At 33.8% G+C, this 22,871-nt stretch overlaps 1 protein-coding gene across 3 annotated transcripts; it reads right to left on the reverse strand.

The window, feature by feature from the left end:
* Nucleotides 1-1,174: 1,174 nt before the first annotated feature.
* Nucleotides 1,175-21,774, reverse strand: LOC145323773 (innexin inx2-like). Of its 3 annotated transcripts, none has more exons than XM_080166308.1 (18): nucleotides 21,672-21,774; nucleotides 20,910-20,987; nucleotides 20,461-20,536; nucleotides 17,965-18,004; nucleotides 17,282-17,323; nucleotides 16,323-16,427; nucleotides 14,576-14,667; nucleotides 14,173-14,235; nucleotides 13,775-13,843; nucleotides 11,265-11,348; nucleotides 9,868-9,950; nucleotides 9,227-9,357; nucleotides 8,412-8,494; nucleotides 7,803-7,878; nucleotides 6,809-6,920; nucleotides 5,895-5,982; nucleotides 5,185-5,255; nucleotides 1,175-1,274 (listed from the first exon to the last, which is right to left on the reverse strand). In XM_080166308.1, the coding sequence occupies exons 2-17, from the start codon at nucleotides 20,977-20,979 to the stop codon at nucleotides 5,216-5,218; spliced, it is 1,254 nt and encodes a 417-aa protein (XP_080022434.1). In that variant the 5' UTR covers nucleotides 20,980-20,987; nucleotides 21,672-21,774; the 3' UTR covers nucleotides 1,175-1,274; nucleotides 5,185-5,215. The 3 variants fall into 3 exon arrangements, with proteins under 3 accessions (XP_080022434.1, XP_080022433.1, XP_080022435.1); XM_080166307.1 differs by having other exon boundaries at nucleotides 6,809-6,929; XM_080166309.1 differs by lacking the exon at nucleotides 17,282-17,323 and having other exon boundaries at nucleotides 6,809-6,929.
* Nucleotides 21,775-22,871: the final 1,097 nt, after the last annotated feature.

Raw genomic sequence — 22,871 nt, forward strand, 5'->3', positions numbered from 1 at the left:
TTCCATTTTTAAGCTATATTTATTTTTTTGAGACACCAGGGTAAACAGGATAAAAAGGGGCAGGAAGGCGTGCGGGTCATATACTTGCCCATCCAGCTACACGCCTGCCTGCCCCTTTTTTCCGTGTTCACATCACTTGCCCCCAAATCTCTTTTCTCTTTCCCTTTCATCTGAAGAGATCCAGGGAGATATTTCTAGTAATTAATTACAGAATGGTTATGCCAGTCTGTAATACTGGTAATCTTATTTTCAAATGATTGCTTTTTTTCTTGGAACTTTTTTCTTAGTTTATGGTTTTCTAGATTTAATCAACAATCACTTTACAATTTCCACCATATTTTCGGGATTATTCTGGTTTTCATGGCCTTTCTTCAAAAACTCTCAAATTGAATTAATTGCCCATTGTCCCCTCCCTTACTCCCTGCCTTAAAACCTACTAATACCTGATCAGACGTTGACACTCCCCATCCTCGTCATCCCCTTCCCCTCCCCCACCTTCCTCACATCGCCTCTTGCGCCGACGTTCATTCTGTAAAAGTTCGATACTTAAATAATTTGATAGTTTAATCCAAAGAATGATTTAGACAAATTTTTGTAAACATATTTTCCTATAAGAAAATTAAGCGTGCTTATGGACCCTACAAATCCCCCTCAAAATATTTCAGGATTTTTTGTATGATTGAGATGCCTTATCAAAAGGTGATTTGTCTCCAAACTACGGAGGCCACTCCCTCTTATTTGGGCCTTACCATGTGGGTCCTTTAGTTGGAATGCTCAAAACCTGAAGGGCTACCCTGTATCCTGAATAGCCTAACCTAACCTGACCTAAAGTAAAAAACCAACACACGAAACCTCCCTCTTAGATTATAAATCCTTTAATATGAAAGTGACATAATCTTCGTGTGTACCGAAGGATATCGCTAATTACTGAGCCGATATGGTTCTCCTTTTCAATGTAGTTTCTTTTAGGTACTGGGAAGGTTTATAACTATTTATTTGGAGGGTACCATCACCACCCTCCTAATAGTAATCATCCATAGAAGAAATATTTTAAAATTCCACTAGGCGGCGCCACTGAATAACTTACTGGACTTCATTTTTTACAACGTTTGTACAACTTCACTCTCTCCCACCACCTCAAGGGCCCCTAGAGGCCAATAATTTAAGTATAAATTCCTGATCATCATTGTTGTCTTTCTCCTGCTTGTCACCCCCGCCATCAGCCTTATCTTCCTTGTCATCATCAGAATCTTTGTCACCGGATTTTTCAGAATCTGAAATACAACAATAATTATTTATAACAAAGACAGCTATCCGCGTATAGTAAAATGAAACAGTTTAAAACCAGTTTTGTTAGCCCTTTTCTTATCCTGTGGCCTGTTTAAAATTACTTCGATTGTAATTGTAATATTTTATTAGATAAATATAATTTATTGTGTTTTGTGCATTTGTTTTACACTCCTGTGAACAAATCTTGAATTAATATGAAATGCTTTATAATTTTGTTTCAATTATAATATTTATTTATTGCATTGTATTATAATTAATTAAAACTAAAAAATGCATAAAATTAAAACCAGTTTTGTTAGCCACGAGGGGCCGAAGGCTCAAGCTAACAATACTGATATTAATTTTATGTGTTGTATTTTAATATTTGTGAAAAATTGTCTGTAAAACGATGCTATAAATGATTTTTATGTATGGCTGAGAATCAGTTCATATCCAGCGGATATAAATCGGTTTCAAAACAATACTGGAAATATTTTTGACATGCATGAGAGCAAAAAAAAAAATTCGTGGGGTGAAAATTCAAGAGAGTCATGGATCTCTTTATATTCAAAATATTTAATATTTACCTCAACCAAAAGGCTGATAAAAAATAGACAATAATTAATTTAATTATTAAAAAAAAAATTTTTCACGTAAGAAAAATATTTCTCTAAAAATCACATTCTTTCGCTCCTTAGCTTAAAAACTTTGTTCATATTTTACTCCAAAAATTTTTATCTTTGTTACAAATTTTGGATCTACTGCAGTTAACGGTAAAAAGTTTCTGGTAACGAATATCTCCAAAAATCTTTTAAACGTACATATAATGTGTGTAAAGGGTAAACGGTGGAACGTATAGATTTTGCTCGAACAGAATTTTAACCGATAAAAAAGGCCTACAAATAATCTGGAATAGCCAAGATCCTATGATGCGGAAAGCTTCGCTGAAGAAAAACGCGTAAAAGAAGTCTTTTTCGTGCATTTATGTGCATTGCGAGATAACTGTGAATTTTAAACAGTGGCGTGCGAACCGAAGGGGGCACCTGGGGCGATCGCCCCCCCCCCCCTAGCGCCCAAAACGCACCCCCCTAAATGTTGAAAAATGCCCTTTTTGCCCCCCCCCCCTGGTAAACAAAAATGCCCAATTTTGCCCCCTCCCCTTTCCCAACTGTCCCAATGTTTCCAAAAAATCAAAAATAACCAAAAAAAACGCGCCAATTATAAACTTATTGGCAACATTTCTATAAACAAGGAGCATAACCAACTATAAAACATCTATAGCAGTTGGACTGTCATTTAGCAGGGTTTGGGCTATTTTTATCTTTTACATATTTCCCCTTATCTTTGGTGTTTTTGGTCAGATTTTCAAACTTTTTTTGGATAACAGTATCAAAATTTTTTTTCCGTTGTTCTTAGCATCCAGTATTTAATAAACTTTGACTTAACCCTTAACGGTCGGGAGGGGGGGGGGGGCGTTGAACGCCCCCCCATCCGGTTTTTTCTATCTCATTTTCTGTGTGTGAAAGGTAAAGAGCCCAAACTGCTTTACTTTTTAAGTATGAGTATGACACATAACTGAGAGTTGGAATTTTTTGAATATCTCCATCCTGGCGGGCACAGGATGCCAGCAAACCTGGCAGGGTCATCCAGGTAAAGAACAAAAATTTGTTTTTGATTTAAACTAAGCATTTTATCTCACCAAAATACTAAAATATCCTCTAGTAGTACATCCTCTATGATCCTGCAGGTCCTGATCCTCCAGGTCTCCAGAAATCTTTAAAATGCTCCTGTGGCCGCAATTTTGACTTAGAGACTTCAAATTTTAAACTTAAGATTTTCTTACATGTCTACATAATGTATTAAAATTTCATAAAGATCCGCCGCCGTTATCCCGCCGACCGCCGACTTCGGCGGCTGGCAGCTGCCAAGTACAGCTGCGGCCGCTGAAACTTATGTTTTGATATTTCAAATATAAAATTTAAAATAAACATTTTCTGCAAAAAAAAATTTTCTTCTAGCTTTAAAAATAAAAAAATTACAGCCGTTTGAAATTTTTAAGTAAAAAAGGACCTAAAAACAAAGGTTGTTAAATAAAAGGGTGAAGAAAGCGGAAATTGACCTTGACTTACTTAAGGTCGGAAATTCACCATAACACAGGGGACTTGCACAAAAATTTTTAGCCTTCTAGCTCTAATAGGAACTGAGATAATGAGGGGGGGGGGCGTTGAACTGATTAAGGTGCGGCAAGGGGCCCGACTGTTAAGGGTTAATAAATAAATATAAAATAATCATCTACATTTTTTTGTGCTTTGCTACTGATAAATGTTGTCATCCTTGTTTGAAATATAAACTTTACTGCAAAGAAAATACATATTTGCAGGGATCTATAGGGAAAAGACAATGGCTGATTAGTTGATGTACATCCCCAATGATGATACACAAAATTAATCCTTATGTAGATTATAATTAGTGGATAGAACATATGGAAACTCAATTTAATTAACCAACCAATCAAAATTAAATCAAGTCACTAAAGTTGTTGAGCCAACGAATAAGAAAATGTTTTTTTTATCAAACTTTGGGGACTAGTAATATAAATAACCCAATGTCAACTACATCCCTGCATATTTGAAAAATAAGTTGCACTTTGCGGCCTTTCAAATGATTTCTTCTGTTCATCAAATGGTATATTATGTTGTTATTTATATAAAAACATTTGTAAACATCAAATATTTTGACAAAAAGCTACTTTATGTTAAATTTTTTGCGCGCTCTGCGCGCCAATTACGAGTACATTTTAAACTGCTTTGACATTTATCTAGATCTTTTCTCAAAACTGTATGTCGTCTGTCTAAATGAATAACAATATATAAGTATATCATAAGATGTCCAGGATAAGTTTATCACTTTTTTGTGTATATTCCTTTACCTGAAAGATATGTTTTTTTCCTAGCAATTTAAATTATCAACCTTAATTAAAGCTCACAACACTCTATATTCTTGACTTGATAAAATAACACAACTCTTGTTGTCTTTAATTGATTTTAGTTTGAAGGTGGTGTAAAATGTTCTTAGTGCGCTTTGCGCACCAACTTAGCAAATCCTTGCAAACACCACTTTATAAAAGAGTGACAGATTTTTAAAATGCCATTTGATGAGGGTGGGAGATGGTGATACAACTTTTTAGCTATAATTCAATAATTTACCATGTCTGTCAGTCCGTAATGCTATTGGGGAAATGTGATTTTCCAAATTATTTCCAAAATGAGAGTTTTTTTATATCGCCCCTCACCTTATTTTTTTTAAAAATGGGTCATCATTCTTTTGTATCATATCCCTCCCATGAAAAAGGAATAAATTCTATGTGTGTGTGTGGGGGGGGGGGGTGGGGATTGGTAAATATTTTTTTTTTGCAAGATGCCTTTTAGCTTAAGGGATGGGGGATATAGATTGGGGATAGGGAGGGGGGAAGGGATGGGGGAAGGTATGGGGAAAGGTATTGGGGAAAGGGATGGGAGGAAGAGATGGGGAAGAAGGAATAAAGATTAGAAGGCCCATAATCAAGTAATTCCACCCCCTGAAAACGCCCTTGTTTAAAATAGGTATACATAATAAAAATGCCCCCCCCCCTAAAGCAAAGTGCCCCCTAAGGACACTTTGTTTTAGGGGGGGGGGGGCAAAATTTTGCAAAATGTTCAAAATGCCCCCCCCCCCAAGACAAAGTGCTTCGCACGCCACTGATTTTTAATTAATGAAAATTCCATATTATTTGGTGGCCCTTTTTTATCGGTTAAAATTCTGTGAGAGCAAAATCTATGCTATTTTGATCTTCAGAAGGAGTTATTTTGTTCATAAATGGGGCTGTATTCACTCAAGATCTCTGAAAGGTTGAAGAAACTTGGTTGTTAGTGTTACCTTTGTCATTATTTTTTCCATCCGCGTTTTTTCAATCATCATCATCTCCCTTCCCACCCTCTTTGGTACTGTCCTGTGAATAAACACAATACTTGTAAAAACAAGAGTAGTTTTTCATGGAAACTGATGCCTGTTTGAAATTCAAAAAAGATGACTGTCCTTTCTTGTAAAGACATACCAAGGAGACTCAAACAAACACACAAAGGAAAAGATAGACAGACAAACTTTTTGGGGACCATCGTTTTAGATGTCCCAAAGGCCATACAAATGACGAGAAAGCATTACATTTTTTTTTCTTCAAGTAATGGAAAAAGTGAAAACTGTATGCCTTTTTTTCTACATAAAAAACCACATAGACAAACCTTTTGGAGACAACTGTTTTTAAGGTCCCTAGGGCTATGTAAATAACAAAAAAAAATACTTAAAAATTCAATTGACTGAAGAAGTGAAAACTATGCACATTTCTTTTACAAAAAGGCATAAAAATCTCAAACATGGTTGTAATAAACAAAGATGTTATGAAAGTTACATCTACAAAATTAAGATAAGCTTAGATACCTAGATTATGTAAAATGAATCATTTACAAGGGGGGGGGATGCGGAAGTGACACTTTTTAAAACTTAGATCTATTTTGAATAGAACACTTTTCTTAAAAAGTTGAATGGATATTTTTATTAGCACAGCTACTCTATAATTAACCAAGTATTGTTCCTGTGTTGTATAGGATGGCTTGAGCAGCATAGACATCAGGTTGTCACCAGTATCCGTTGGATCCTCATCCTTACATAGGTTCTCATCTAGATATATAGATATATAGATAGATATATAGACATCAGGTTGTCACCAGTATCCGTGGGGTCCTCATCCTTACATAGGTTCTCATCTAGATATACACTGACAGATAGATAGATATATAGACATCAGGTTGTCACCAGTATCCGTGGGGTCCTCATCCTTACATAGGTTCTCATCTAGATATATAGATAGATAGATATATAGACATCAGGTTGTCACCAGTATCCGTGGGGTCATCATCCTTACATAGGTTCTCATCTAGATAGATAGATAGATATATAGACATCAGGTTGTCACCAGTATCCGTGGGGTCATCATCCTTACATAGGTTCTCATCTAGATAGATAGATAGATATATAGACATCAGGTTGTCACCAGTATCCGTGGGGTCCTCATCCTTACATAGGTTCTCATCTAAATACACAGATAGATAGATATATAGATAGATCTGTAGATTGGTAAATAGATGAATTGGTTAGGTAGATAGATGATAGAGAGATAAATACAAAGAAGGGGGGGGGGTTCCATTGCTACCCCAAACAAGGTTAAGAAATACATAACCCCTACCCCCAACCTTTGAAAGCCCGCATATCTCCCCCCTCCATATAAAAAAGCATTGACGTCTTTGGATAAATAGATAGATAAACAATAACCTGTATATTTAACAGACAAATCTGTAAGGAAGTCCATGAAAACAGATAGACAGATAGATAGATAGATAGACAATCACCTGTATATTTAACAGACAAATCAGTGAGAAAGTCCATTAAGAAAGGACTGTTAGATAGAAAGACAGACAAATAGATAAATAGATATATAGACAATTACCTGTATATTTAACAGACAAATCAGTGAGGAAGTCCATGAAGAAAGGTCTGTTGAGATTCTTGCTGAGCTGGTACAGGACAAACCAATCCCCAAGCTTACACGTCATTATAAACTGTTCAATCTACACGGTGTTTATACAATTCGACAAATGGCATTTTCAGCAAGGCTACTCTACAACTGAGTAGTGTTCAGCGCACTACGCTCTGGTTTGGAAAATCTGAGTTCAAGTCCTCTTATAGACTTTGCACTTGGCTGAAAAATGATGTTGCATTTTGACAGAATATAATCACGCAACCTACCCTGAGATGCCCTTAGGTTGTAAGGAGGGATATTTGTAGGAAGTTAGGATTCTATCAATATCAACTTTAGCCATTCATGCTTTCCCTCTCCAAGCTCCTCATTCATTTTAGAGTGCCATTAATAAGGGTGGCTTAATATTTAACACCTGTAAAAACTCTAGGCTAGGGCGATGTAATATTTGAGTAGCTTCCACGATAATTGCGGGTCAGCTTATAATGTAACGTAGAATACACTCAACAGTACGATAAGCTTATTAATTTATGATTGGCCAAAGGATTCTAGGCACAATCTTCGTGTGCATCTAAATCCTGACTTCCTAACTGAATCAGCTGCAATATATGAAAGGTTTTTGAATATGAAAATTAACTTTCGACAATAGCATTTTTTGGGTTTTTATTTAATCAGTGGTTCCGTTGAAATTATACTATTGACATCTCACTTAAGAGATGAAAAGGGGAGGGGGGGTGTCGATTTCTCATGGGAGGTAAAGGTACCCTCCCAACAAATGATTATAAAACTTCCCTGAACCCATGGGAAGCTTTACTGTAAAGAGAAAGAATCATATCGTTATAGTGATAACAATATTCTATGCTACACACACAGACAGACATCCTGCTACTATTACATAAGGATTTAAATTGTATTCGCGAATGTTGTCAGCCTTGATTTTTTTTGCGAATTTGTATAAACACCCCTTCTCAATTTTCTTTGACTTCTTGAAATATCTGTTCATTCGCATATTTATCAGCTGGTAGCGTAGACAGGCGAATCTTAAATAGATAGATAGATAAGTGATAAATAGATAGATTTCTAGAAAAATATGCAGATAGAAAGGAAATAGTTATGATAGCATTAAATTCCTTTAAAATTAAATGAAGGCTACAGTAGAAATAACAAATAAGCATAGATAGGCAGACAGATATGTGGATAAATAGAAAAATTAATAGAATCTTTATAAATTAAAACATAGTTAAACATAGAAATGGCTAGATAAAAAGATAGATAGAAAGATGGATAGACAAAAAGATATATAGATGGATAGACGGATAGCTAAGACAGAGAGTCAGTAGGAGATAAAGATAGATAGTTAGGTTTTTGATAGCATAGATTAACCTTATGAAAGCTATTACATTAATACTAAAAGATAAATATTGATATATAGGTAGAAAAATGGATTTAAGTAGAAAGATAAATACATAGATTGATAGCTATAGAGTTTGATAGATAGAAAGAGAGTTAAAATAGACAAATAAATATTGATAGAAAAAAAGACAGAATTATAAATAGATAGATAGATAGATACCTGCATTGAATGCCTCTATAGATTAACCTTATGAAGGCTATAACAGAAATGCTTGCAAACCACCACCATAAAACCAAAAATACCTACAAAAATACAATTCTAATAAATCATGAAAATACATCAGGGAGGGAGGGGACATTAGGCGGTTTATTACACTAGTCTTTTATGAAACGTTTTCTTGTTAGTTGACTTAACAACTTTGTGGACTTTTTAAAATTCTTATTTGTTGGTTCATTAAGTTGAGTGTCCAAACATTTCAACCACTAATTGTAATCTACAAAAGGGGTAATTGAGTATCATTATTGGGAATGTTTATCAATTTATCGGTCATTGTCTTATCCCTTTAGATCCCTTTAGACGCGTTTATGTTTCAATTAAAGAAAAGCCAAACAGATGGACGGACAAAGTATATTATATAGGGGCAGTTCGTGGATCAATGGAATTCTGACAAAAATCAGCTTTCTATCTTCAATAGAAGTTTAGAAAATAACATTTCCCCATATAATTCAATGTTTCTTCCGTAATTTTGAATAAACAGACGAATAAATTAAATTCCAGTATGGCATAGAAGCCGATTAATATCCGCTGGATTAAAACCAGTTCTCAGCAATACTGAAAAAATCATGTATTGCATCGTATGAAAGACAATTATATACAAAAAAAAACTTTAAATTTTAATATCCGCGAAAAGCTGTCTATAATACGATGCGATAAATAACTTTTATAGAGCAGAAACTTAAAAACAGATGAATCTACCCAAAAAAATCAACCGTATATCCTTAATAGCAGCTGAGAAAATTCCGACTATGACTTACTTTATCGTTGATAATGTTAAGAGCAAGTATACAGATGGCATTGATGTTCTCCTGTTGTCCCCCACTCCCCCATCTCCAGTAGTTACATTTGGCTATACGCGGGAAACTGTAGCACATTGGGTTGATGACTCCTAAATGATGTAAGATTAGCAATCCATGGTCTGAAGTCTATCTAATTTTTATTAGTTTTATATAAATGTTTGTTATTTAAGTACACTGAAATTAGGACACAATAGGTTGTTTTAATATTTTACTTTTTAGCGATATCTATTGTATTTTATTCTATATAAAGATAAATAAAAGAAAAATTGGCAATAAATCGTAGAAGATACCATATCTATTACATATGCTTTGATGCCTGTTAAATTTTGGCCAATTTTGTCCGCAAAAAAAGTCAAGAGAAAAAATCTTATTTTTAAGCAGAACATGGAAACTAGAAAAAAAGACAAACGTTTTATTATTTATTTGCTTGACAACTTTGGGAATTGTTTATGAATTTTGATTGGTTGGTTCATTAAGTTGAGTGTTCAAACGTTTCAACCAGATATTGTAATCTATAGAAGGGGTAATTTTGTGTGTAGTCATTGGGGATGTACATCAATTTATCGGCCATTGTCTTATCCCTTTAGATCACTCCATACCTGGCATTTGTTGTTCTTCTGGTGGCAAAAGATAATAGTACCAAACCCTCAGTCCATAGTCAATATATCGATAGTGCAAAAATCTGAGTTTTTCAACAAAACATTTTATTTTAGTATTTTTAAAAGCAGCGAAGATTTTTTAATGCGAAGCCATCTATAATTAGGGTCCGTCCGTTCGTAAAGGATTGCCAATATCGTTAATTTAGGCAATGTCCTATCGATTTCAAACTTGGCATGGTGATTACTGTAGTAGTTAAGTATGATTTCCAAAGCGTAGCAACTCTATAATCGTTACCAGAATATCCGTATGTCCATTTAAAACGTGTTGTTTTTAAACCTTTTTGACAAAAAAATTTATGCGATATAATAATCCCTTTCATCTGATTTTTGAAATACTGATTCCCTTATAAAAGTATTCCTTAAACAGTATTATGTATTCAAACAGTTTTGCAACAGATGTATGTACAATTTTGTCTAGACTTACAAATTAATGTTCTGCAATTAAGTTCTGACACTCTGCGAGAGTTCTTTTGTCTTTCCTTCTGATTTTAAGGCTACTTTTAGGGCGGGTTCATATCGGAATTAGACAAAGAGGGGATGTGCAACAGATAAAACTAACTTAAATAACATTTCTGACTAAAAAAGAATTTTAAAAAATTGATATTTAGAATGCGACCACTTAAAAATGTATTTCATTGATTTAAAAATATGCAAAGACGACATTCAAGTCATCTCTACTTATTATCTCAGTTTCTATTAGTGCTAGAGGGCTAAATATTTTTGTGCATTTCCCCAGTTATATAATACATTTCCGACTATAAGTCAGCCAAAGTCATATTTCGCTTCCTTACCCTTAATTTACCAACCTTTTACCAACGACCAGACATAAAATTGTATAGCTAGTTGTCAATGATAGTAAAAAAATTATTGAATGAGAATGATGGCTTCATGGTGCTCCCAGGAAAGGCCTTGAGGAGTAAAATCAGGAACTTTTGTCCGTTTTAAAATTCCTCATTGTCCTAGCCTTAGAAATGACTTAAAAACCACCATTTTTAAAGGTTTATTGAGAATTGTCCAATTTGTAGAGATTTTTTGAGATTTTCTCAGGCTAGGAACGAGATTTTTAGAAACGGTCAAAAGTTCCTGATTCTACTCCTCAATGCCTTTCCTGGGAGCACCATGAAGCCATAGTTCTGATTAAATAAATTTTTGACACCCATTTACAAATACAATACAATTGTATGTTTGGTCGCCAGCGGTTTTAAGTCTTAGGATAAATTTTAAATCATCCAGAGGTGTATTATACTCATAAAAATCGTTTGCAGATTCCCGCTTTGGTCTCAGAAAAAAAATGTTCAAAATCGACCCATGATAAATAAATATAAAATGTTTTTTCCCTGTTGGTGAGATAAAATTGAAAGACAACGATGAAGAAATTTAAAATTTCACAAGCAATAAATCCACAAAAATATATGTTATACCTAAATTAAATAGATTGATAAGTAGCAAAAAAGTAGAGTGTTTCAAAAATCATACACGTGACGTCATAAAAATGAGGGAGCTAAGAGGAGAAGTGGGAAAGAAAACCTCTAAAAAGGAGATGGACAAATTGATAATCCCTTATTTTTATGACGTCACAAGGCTGATTTTTTGAGACACTTTGTCAAGCTACTGATGAATAGATAGATAGGTGTTTAATTAAACAGATAATAAAAAAAGATTAAAACAAGTATAAAAAGAAAGAATTATTGGTAAATTACAAAATACTTAAGGAATAAGACAATTTGCGATAAATTGCTCTACAATAGTTTAAGAAAAATAACCCCCTCTATAGATCAAGATTAATGGTTTAAAAGTTTGGACTATTTGGAACATTGCAATCAAGATCTAATAAAAGTGTATATAAAGTTTTTAAGCCCAGGAATGAAAGAATGTGTTTAAAAAAACTTAGTACAAGATAAAGTCCATTGTCCCCTCCCTCCTTAAATAAATAAGAAAAAAATAGCTACATATCTCAACGTATTATAAACAGCTTTCCGAGGATATTAAAATGAAAAAAAATAAAGGATTGAACCAGTTTTGTTAGCCCCGAAGCGCCGAAGGTCTGGTCTAACAAAACTGGTATTCATTTTGGGACATAAAGACGTTAAAACCTTCTGTAGACTCTGCTACTATGTCAGATGCCCGACGTTAATAATAAGAGTAAGTAGGGCCGGAGGGAGGGATGCTTTTTCTCAGAACAGGCGCAACTAATTATCGTGCATAGTAAGACTTCTAGAAATACGTCGTGCAATCATAGGATTGATATATCGTCATACGGTGTTATCAAACGTCCCCAGAGATATTAGTCATGTATAGTAGATAGATAGACAAATTGCTAGAAATATTGCAATATTCTAAATTTATCTTTTTATGTCTCAAATTTCAAAACATTTTGAAATTCATTATCAAGTAAAACTTCGATTAACTTTATTTGTACACATTTCATAATATTTTGACAAGGATGGCAACATTTATAAGTAGCAAAGCACAACAGTAATCATGGATGGACAAACGGACAAAGTGAGTTATAGAGCAGAAAGAGAGAAAGAATTGATAAGAGAGTTAACATATTAGAGAAAAACACTAGAGGGAGAAGGAGTTAATAAAATTAGTATGTTCCAATCCCAAGGACCTAATACCGACTCTCCATTGGATCTTTAAAAATTAACCAATAATGTCGGGAATATTAACACAGCCAAGTAGCAGAAAAAACAGTTTGCTAACAGACGAAAAAGTCATTGAAAAGGGGAACAGGTAGTTATGAATATGTATTTATACATCTATACTATAGATCTGTTATTAACATTATCACAGAAAACTATTGACTCCGAGTAGAAGATATATAAAAAAAAACGGGGAAGGGTTTAAAATCGCATAAAGAGCAGCATTTTAACCTCCCCTTCATCTCGGGCCGAAGCCACAAGTCTAACTAAAGCAAGGAGGGAGGGAAGGGGACATTGGACTGAAAATTTATATAATGGTCAATTTAAAAAACTTTAAGCATTTTTTAAACCTTTTGGTTGTTTCAATCTAACAGTGTCCAAACTTTTCAACCATTATTGGGTATGTACATTAATTTAGTGTCTATTGTCTTATCCCTGAATTAGAAAAACTTTTTAATATTATTTGTTATCAAAAGCCAAGATTATTTTATCAACTATAGATTATATCAAATTACAATATTCTTGAAATTAATTTTAAATTATAATCAATGACTAATTCTAAAATAAAATTTAATATTAATTATAAATAGATAGACTTCTACGTGGATCAATCAAGAGCTTTTAAAGTTTTAGGGTGTAATAGCCCCCCCCCCCCCCCACCCAAAAAAATGTTCCTAGCTTTTACGAATGAGACAGCGTTAAATGCCACCAAAAAAATGACGTTATACAATAAAATTGACCAATGAGAGACCAGTATACACTGTAATTGACCAATGGTAAAATTTAGATAGGCCTCTCGTTGGTTATTTTTATCGTATTACGTCATTTTGTTGGAGGCTTGGCTTTTTCAGCTGTCTCTTTTCAAATTGGGAAATTTTTTTTACATTTTTTTCAAGCTAAATTTGGGTTTTGAGGGTGAAAAATATTGAGTATTGAATACCCCTCCCCCAACCCCCCAACAAAAAGCTTGAACGTCCTAAAGGGAAGTTATGGAAATACTACTAATTATGTAAAAGATAGAATAAAAATTAGTTAAATGACTAAATTGATGTATTCTAATATAAAAGTGACAGGATCTGTGTCTGTATGTCTGTATATACCAAAGGATCTCGCTTAACTATTTACCAATATGGTTCTTCTTTACAGTGTAAAGGGGCGTGGCCACTAGTAAAAATATAAAGAAAGATAGATAAAAAACTTACTTATTATGAATATTTTTACAGAAAAACGACACCAATTTTTCCTTCTTTTCGTCTTGGTCTTCGATAAATCTATAAAAAAAATTAAAATTAAAAAAATCACTTTCAGCATCTCGGGGCTAAAAAACGTGTTTTAATCTTATACTTGTATATTTTATATCCGCGGAAAGCTATTTATAATACGATGCGAGAAATAACTATTACACGATATAATGAACCCAAGCAACGCTTTATCCTTAGAATTTCGATTACTTATAGCTGGCTCATTATGCGATTGAAACGAAAAAATAACTACCCTTTCGTATATCACAATATGTACACTTTGTAACCTATAATATGGACGGATTGTTTTCCTATTGGCTGATTTTAAGAGTATGTATCTAAAATTTAATTTACATCACCTTGTTGTAGTTCCCTTGCCAAAAAACTTCATGAGGCCTCCTTCCAGTACAAGCCAAACACATCTAAATAAAACATTGCATAAATAATAAACAAAAAAAATTGACAACCTCCTTAACCCAAATCGAGGAGAATGTAACAAGGGGGGTGTTAAACCCAACCCCACCGCCCCCCCCCCCCCATGTAATCAACAAACTAGAAAGTTAAATAAGCCATCTTTGATTGATTAATCGAAACGCTGAATTTTTCTTCATCACTTCCAACCACCCCATTAAATTTAAGTGTATTAAACCCTCCTTATCTAGGAATGGGAGAGAATACAACCCCCTTCTGACACATGTGCATAGTTATAGAATTGCTGCGCTAAGAACAAGAATAACAAAATTCAAAAAAACTAAGTAATACCTAGGAAGGTAGAAAGCCACAGCCAGGAAAACTAGATAGAGAGGAACCCACTGGTAGTAAGAGTTGTACACTATTGTATCCAAAGAGGTATCCTAGAATAGTCAGTCATCGCATCGTATCATAGACAGCTTTCCGCGGATATTAAAATGTAAAACAGTTTTGTTAGATCCAAGGTGCCGAAGGCCCTGGCTAACAAAACAGGTATGAATTTTATTAATTCGTGGAAAATTGTCTGTACTACGATAAACATGATTTTTCAGTATGGCTGAGAACGGATACAATGGATATTGATCAGTTTCGAAGCCGTAGTGTTAAAAATGGATTGCAAATCATAATCACAACAGAAAATTAAAGTACGGATGCGGATTGCTGTCTTTCTGGCGAAGAAAAGTTATAAAAAAAGCGGTTTCGGCTAAAAAAGACTAAAGAGGGATTTTTAACGATTAAAGCAAATTAATTTTGGCTATCAGAAAGAAAATAAAAGAAACACAGATTGCTATAAAAGCTATTAAAATATATTTTTATGGTAGACAGTGATTTACTGACAATTTTTACATATATTTTGTTTGTATTTGGTCTTCTTATCAATTCTATTTTAGAATATAATTGACCTTGATTATAATATAAAAAAAAACATGAATTTATATTGCGGACAAACAATTTGATTAATCTGAGTATTGCATGCCAAAATAAATTCATGTTCAAAACTTTTTATAAAATTTTGTTAACAATTTAATGAAGAAGTTTAGTTCAGAAAATTAGGTAATTAAATGATAGATAATTAGACAGATGAATGGATATGGTTATGTTAAAGAAAGATGTAAATAGTTAAATCATGAACATCCAAGGTTGGGGGTAAATGGATGTTTACCACCCCCTCCCCCTCAAACTTTGAAACCTCTCATTTTACCCCCTTAAAATAATTCAAATACGGCCTTTTATAAAGATAATTTTACCCCATTCGAAAATCCTTAGACGTCCCAGAATTGGATGATAGATAGATATACCTGGTCCCCAGCTGAGCAAGCTCCCTTGTATTCCCTGGGTATCTTGAATGTAGAATACATCCAACAATAAGATAGATAGGTATACCTGGTCCCCAGCTGAGCAAGCTCCATTGTATTCCCTGGGTATCTTAAATGTAGAATACATCCAACAATAAGATAGATAGATAGATAGATATACCTGGTCCCCAGCTGAGCAAGCTCCCTTGTATTCCCTGGGTATCTTGAATGTAGAATACATCCAACAATAAGATAGATAGATAGATAGATAGATAGGTATACCTGGTCCCCAGCTGAGCAAGCTCCCTTGTATTCCCTGGGTATCTTGAAGGTAGAATACATCAAACAATAAGATAGACAGATAGATAGATAGATATACCTGGTCTCCAGCTGAGCAAGCTCCCTTGTATTCCCTGGGTATCTTGAATGTTGAATATATCCAAAAATAAGATAGATAGATATACCTGGTCTCCAGCTGAGCAAGCTCCCTTGTATTCTCTGGGTATCTTGAAGGTGGAATACATCCAACAATAAGATAGATAGATAGATAGATAGGTATACCTGGTCCCCAGCTGAGCAAGCTCCCTTGTATTCTCTGGGTATCTTGAAGGTAGAATACATCCAACAATAAGATAGATAGATAGATAGGTATACCTGGTCCCCAGCTGAGCAAGCTCCCTTGTATTCCCTGGGTATCTTGAAGGTGGAATACATCCAACAATAGGATAGATAGATAGGTATACCTGGTCCCCAGCTGAGCAAGCTCCCTTGTATTCCCTGGGTATCTTGAATGTAGAATACATCCAACAATAAGATTCTAGAACACTCTGCTCTATACCACCCCTGGCCTAGAAAAATGGACTTGTTTAGATGGACTTCATTTATTATTCAGTGCGTTCAACCAGTAGGAGGGGATAGGGTGAATTGAAATGGTTGTATCGTTATTTTAGCCAGCTGCAAATACTACTTTATCTGATTACATGAAAATTTGGAGCAACATCAAAGTAATAATACATCGATTCCTATGAAAAAGGGAGGGTTACCTCTAATAGATCCATAGTTAAAAAACTAAAGGGCAATTATGTCTATAATAATTATCCAGAAAGGGAGTGGTCATCGTTATTTTAGTTTTCACATTCGTACGTGGCTTTCAGTTACTTCCTATCAACAAGTACATATATCCCTTTAAAATCCACTAGCGTCTACACCCGAAGCATCTAGTGGCTCACTCTAAATAGCAGAGGTGCTAAAAATAGCTTTAACATCCCAAGACTAAAAGCTGAAAGTAACCCAATCGATTTAGTAGCTTTGAAATAATAAACTTTATTTTCAGACAAATTACATTACTTCTTTTTTAAATAATATACAAAAAAAAACATTTTTACAGCAATTAATATATTATATTCTATTTACACTTCCATAGTTTTTACAAAACTAATACAAGTAATCGTATTATATACAGTTTTCCGCGGATATTGAAAGTAAAAAACTATAAGATTATACCAATCTTATAGTTTTATTAGGCCCGAGGGGCCGAAGGCCCAGGCTAACAAAACTTATATTTATATCATGATTTTTCATTTGTTATTCATACAAAATATTCTAGAATACGATGCAATACATGATTTTTCAGTATGGTTGAGAACCGGTTCTGATCCTGCGGATATTAATCGGCTTTGAAGCCACAAACACACATTCCTACCGTATAATCATCATCATCATCAGAACTGTATATTTTGAAGTTCTAGAAATTTTATTTTATGGCCAAAGCGAAAAAGTAAAGTGACTGTAGGACGAACGCACGAACAAACACACGGTTTTTGGTGTAGCTTTATTTGTAGGGGAGCTTCACATAAGTCCCGGGGTGGTTTATATTTTGCGTGTAGATTAGAGCCAAGGTATGGTTTTAGGCTATTTGATTGCCCCCATCTTACCCCCTTTAAATACAGAGTGCCTAGACGCTAATGGAGCATCAGATAATGCTATTATATAAAGTATTTAAAGATCTCATAAATGATAGTCCAAATAAAGTTTTCTTTTACTGACCTCCCACGCTCGCTCCTAGCAGCTAGGGATGCAGCCGCTAGTATTTATATAAAGTGTAATATGATCACTGACCAGTGTAAAGTATATTTTATGAAAAGAGAAGCGAAGCTATTCTATTGAATGCTTAAAATAGATGTATAGATCGTTCAACTGTTTACAGGAAAGCTTAGTTGTGGTCTAGGGCAGCTTTAAGGCTGTTTTGCCGGATTGAATATCAAATTTCAGGGGAAATGGAAACATAGAAAAATAAAGAAATCACAAACAAACCCTCACACACACATAAACATACACGAACATCCTATTACTAAATGTACAAGATCTAAATAATGTTGCACTCACCGCTCCTGCATCACACTGTATCGGATTACCAAAGAATTGCCTAAACAAAACAAAATATATTCATCATCTTGCTTAGCCAAGAAAATAAAACAAAAATAACAAAAACAAACAAACAGATAGACAGACGGATAGACTGTAAGATAAAAACATTTATACAGACATGTTACTTTGAAAGACGGATTAAAAGAAATATAGAAAGACGAACTGAAGACAAAGAGACTGACAGACATAGTCAAACAGACAGACATACAGACCGACAACTAGATATACAGACAGTCAAACAATCAGAGTAACAGAACTCTACAGTAAATTACAGATAGATGGACAGACATAGTCAAACAGGCAGACCAACAGAAAGACAGACAAACAGCAGACAGACAAACAGACAGACCGATATACGAACAAACAGAAAATTAACAATTTCTCAGCAATGTGCAGGTTTTTAGCTCTTAAGCATATTTCAACTTAAACATACATATAAGGCCAAAGATATGATATCCAGGGATAAGGGATGGGAAACGTAGGAAAATATTATTTCAGGCCTATTTCAAGCCTAGGCCTATTTCTAGCCTAATAAACCAGTTTTGGGATAGCGCAGTGGTTCGTATAAAATGCTAATGAAAAAGCTGTGTGTGTGTGTCTAGATAAAGTATAGAATCATATTCAGGTAGCTAGTTTAAAGTAAAAAACATAACTTTTTATAAACCTATATATTAATGGCTTTTGTTAAAATGAAGTTTTTTCTCTCCCAAAATTTTTTATCTTTTACTTTGGTAATTTGAACTGTCAGAAAGCAATCGTTGGGTTTCCCTCAGACAGATTTTAGTTTGTATTATTTGCATTTTTATTAATGAGTAAAAATTTGATTTGAAAATTTCATTGCTAATTAAAATTCAAAATAAATAAATAAATATGCACTTGGGTAACATTCTATCAAGTTCTTTGGATACTATGCTGTAATGATATATCTGTACTGTGTTGTATTGTACAAAAATTAGGGTTAAGGTGTTGATACAATTCCGTACTAAATTTTTAAAATTCAAAATACAACATCTAATTTATAAACTACCAAATGAAAATTCGTAGGTACCTTCTTTCCAAAAAAATAATCCCGTTTTTTTTTGTTTTTTTCTATATGGCCCTTTTTTAATGTTTAACTCTAAGCAGATTTAATAATTAAACTAATGTGATCTAACACCATTTATATTTATTTTTTCGTAGCAGACGAAATCATTATTTTTTCTATAATTGTCTGCTTCTAAAATTTCCGCCATCTGTGATTTGGGCTTGTTTTGTATCAACCAATCACCACAGAACACTATTGGTTTAGAGCGGTAGCCAATATGAGCCGTCCGCCAGTAAGGTCATTAAATTAGGCAAATGGTAAAAGTTGCATGATCCCTTTCAAAACCAGGCCGAGACCTAATTTATGGCCAGGTTTCCTATCCCTTATCCCTGATGATATCCAAAAATTTAAAAAACAGACATCACCAGCGCTAGTCACGATTCAAAGATAGCACAGCATACTTTTGACACAACATGCAAGCTTAATTGCATTTATAATTGAAAAAAATATGCAGTAAACCTAAATTAATCTCCTAGCCATTCTCGTATGCATTTGAAATTTTTGTATGAAATAACAGGATCTCAAAAATGGCCTTTTTTTAAAGGCCTGGCGCTAGGTAGACCCTAAGGTAACTTTTTAGGTCAGCAGAACAATTAAATTCGAAAAAGTGTATTTTGAGTAACAAGTCTAATAGATACATAGAAAATTACCTTGCAGTAACAAGAACACTGAAGAAAACTATAAGCGAAGCATAGATAGACAGATAAACAAACAAACTGACAAACAGACTGACAAACAGACTGACAAACAGACGGACAAACAGACTGACAAACAGACTGACATACAGACAGACAAACCGACAGACATACAGAAAATTACCTGACAGTAACAAGAACACTGCAGAAAACTAGTAGCGAAGTATAGATATGCATAAATTAAACAGACTGACATACAGACAGACATTCAAACAGACATACAGATAATTACCTGACAGTAACAAGAACACTACAGAAAACTAGTAGCGAAGTATAGATATGCATAAAATTAAACAGACAGACAGACCGACAGACATTCAAACAGACAGACAGATAATTACCTGGCAGTAACAAGAACACTACAGAAAACTAGTAGCGAAGTATAGATATGCATACAATTAAACAGACTGACATACAGACAGACATTCAAACAGACATACAGAAAATTACCTGGCAGTAACAAGAACACTACAGAAAACTAGTAGCGAAGCATAGATATGCATACAATTAAACAGACAAACAGACCGACAGACATTCAAACAGACAGACACACTATAAATTACCTGGCAGTAACAAGAACACTGCAGAAGACTTTTAGCGAAGCATAGATAGACAGATAAATATATGTACAAAAATCAAACATACATGCCGACAGACAGACATACAGAAAATTACCTGGCAGTAACAAGAACACTGCAGAAAACTAGAAGCGAAGTACTCCATTTGTAAAACAGCTTGAAACCCCAGTTATCTAGGTAAATAGTTCAAATAAAAACATCTTTCAATTATTAGGGCTCAGCAGCCGTGCATAAGTCTCAAATTTAAATCTGCTAGTGTTTTTCTTTTCTCTCGAAAAGATGGATTGTCTTTTTAGGAACAGATTTAGAAATCCAAGTGCATTTTTTAAAGTTATATTTCACTGAGTCTATTGAGTCAATTTATTTATGCTTGTAAATCATAGGAAAACCATTTTTCTACCCTCAAGGTAACGCTCCATAAAGCAGTTCATAGTTAAATGTTCATGGTATTGATTATATACAAAAATCTATGGAAAAACCAAGAACTTTAAATAATCGTTCCCAGGAACATTTTACTGTGAACTGCACTAAATTCAAAAATCTTACCGATAGAAATAGAGTTTATCTCTAGAAAGCCAGAGGTTACTTTGGTGACTGCACTTACTAACTCAGTCATTTTTCAACCTAAAAAAGTATAGATGTATATTCCAGACAACTACCTGGCCCAAAAGATGGAGACCTTTTTCGTCTGCTGTCAAACTGCTTTCTGAGCTTGTGTAGTGACTTGGCTATGTTTATATTTCCGACGCTAATAGCTGTTATTCAAGGACCTAATTAAGAGTCAGCTCAGGATCCCCACCTTGTGGGCAAATTTAAATAAAGCTCTGTAACCTCTATTTATTTATTTCAATAGCCTAAATTCAGAGTTTCAAATATTTACGCTTGCAATGTTGTATGCAACTTTATAGATACTGCCAAATAGTCCGTATGTCCATTCAAAATAGTAGCTGTTTTTAGTGCACTAGGAAAATAGGGATAGTTGTCACAGCTTTTGGCCTACCTATTCTATTGACACAATACTAGAGGAAAAGAGAAAGGGACAGAAACTCCCTAGAAAAGAGAAGGGGTATAGGGTATTTCCAGGCGTCAATAGAATAGGTAGACCAAAAGCAGTGACATCTATCCACATTTTGCTAGGGCTCTATAGACAGCTACTTCAAAATGTGTCGATTAATAAAAATTTATGAATAATTATTTGCACTTAATTTTTGTTCAGACCTCTAAACATTGTCAATGTTACATTTTTTCAATTTCAGCTTCGCTTTTATGGATGTTGTCATCCTTGTTTAATTATAAAATTCAACTTACCTTTGCCGGGTGATCTCTGCACTTAATTAGAGATTTTTTCTTGTTTTAATTAAATGATCTAATATTGATCACCTAACCACATCAACATTGTGTAACATACTCTGCAATTAGATAGATAGAGAGATAGATAAATAAAGAGATAGATAAATAGATAGATAGATAGATAGATAGATAGATAGATAGATAGATAGATAGATAGATAGATAGATAGATAGATAGATAGATAGATAGATAGATAGATAGATAGATAGATTGATAGATAGATAGATAGATAGATAGATAGATAGATAGATAGATAGATAGATAGATAGATAGATAGATAGATAGATAGATAGATAGATAGATAGATAGATAGATAGATAGATAGATAGATAGATAGATAGATAGATAGATAGATAGATAGATAGATAGATAGATAGATAGATAGATAGATAGATAGATAGATAGATAGATAGATAGATAGATAGATAGATAGATAGATAGATAGATAGATAGATAGATACATAGATAGATAGATAGATAGATAGATAGATAGATAGATAGATAGATAGATAGATAGATAGATAGATAGATAGATAGATAGATAGATAGATAGATAGATAGATAGATAGATAGATAGATAGATAGATAGATAGATAGATAGATAGATATAGATAGAAAGATAGATAGTTAGATAGACAGGTAGAAATATAGACAGATATATAGGTAGATATATAGATAGATATGCTAAAATAAGCATAAAATAAACGTTTCTATTAATAAGTGCGTTAGTGGTCCTAATGAGATATAAGGCAAACCGCGTGTGTCTGTGTTTCGCTAATTCAGGATATTGTTATCCTTGTTTTTCTCTCTCTAAATTTAGAAATATTATGCAATAAGAACCGTCATATTAATTTGCAATGATTATTCAAACGCCTACAGAAAACTTCAACAAGAATGAGAACATCCGAATAAGAAGGATAGACAAACGAACAATAACTCTTGTTGAGTGTCAGAACTTAATAAGCAAAACATTGATTTTCAAGTCTAAAATTTGTAACATAAATTTATTGCAAAATTGCGCAAATACAGACTACTGTATATAGACATACTTTCATTTTTAGGATTTAATTGCAGAAATGCTTCGCTTATTAGACCGTGTTGTCTTAGAAATCAGATAAATAGGAAACTTGATACCCTATGCTTTAACAGATATTACAT

This window comes from Acartia tonsa, chromosome 7 (genome assembly GCF_053477335.1).
Source record: "Acartia tonsa isolate MP-2025a chromosome 7, ASM5347733v1, whole genome shotgun sequence".
In the NCBI taxonomy this organism is placed as follows: Eukaryota; Metazoa; Arthropoda; class Copepoda; order Calanoida; family Acartiidae; genus Acartia; species Acartia tonsa.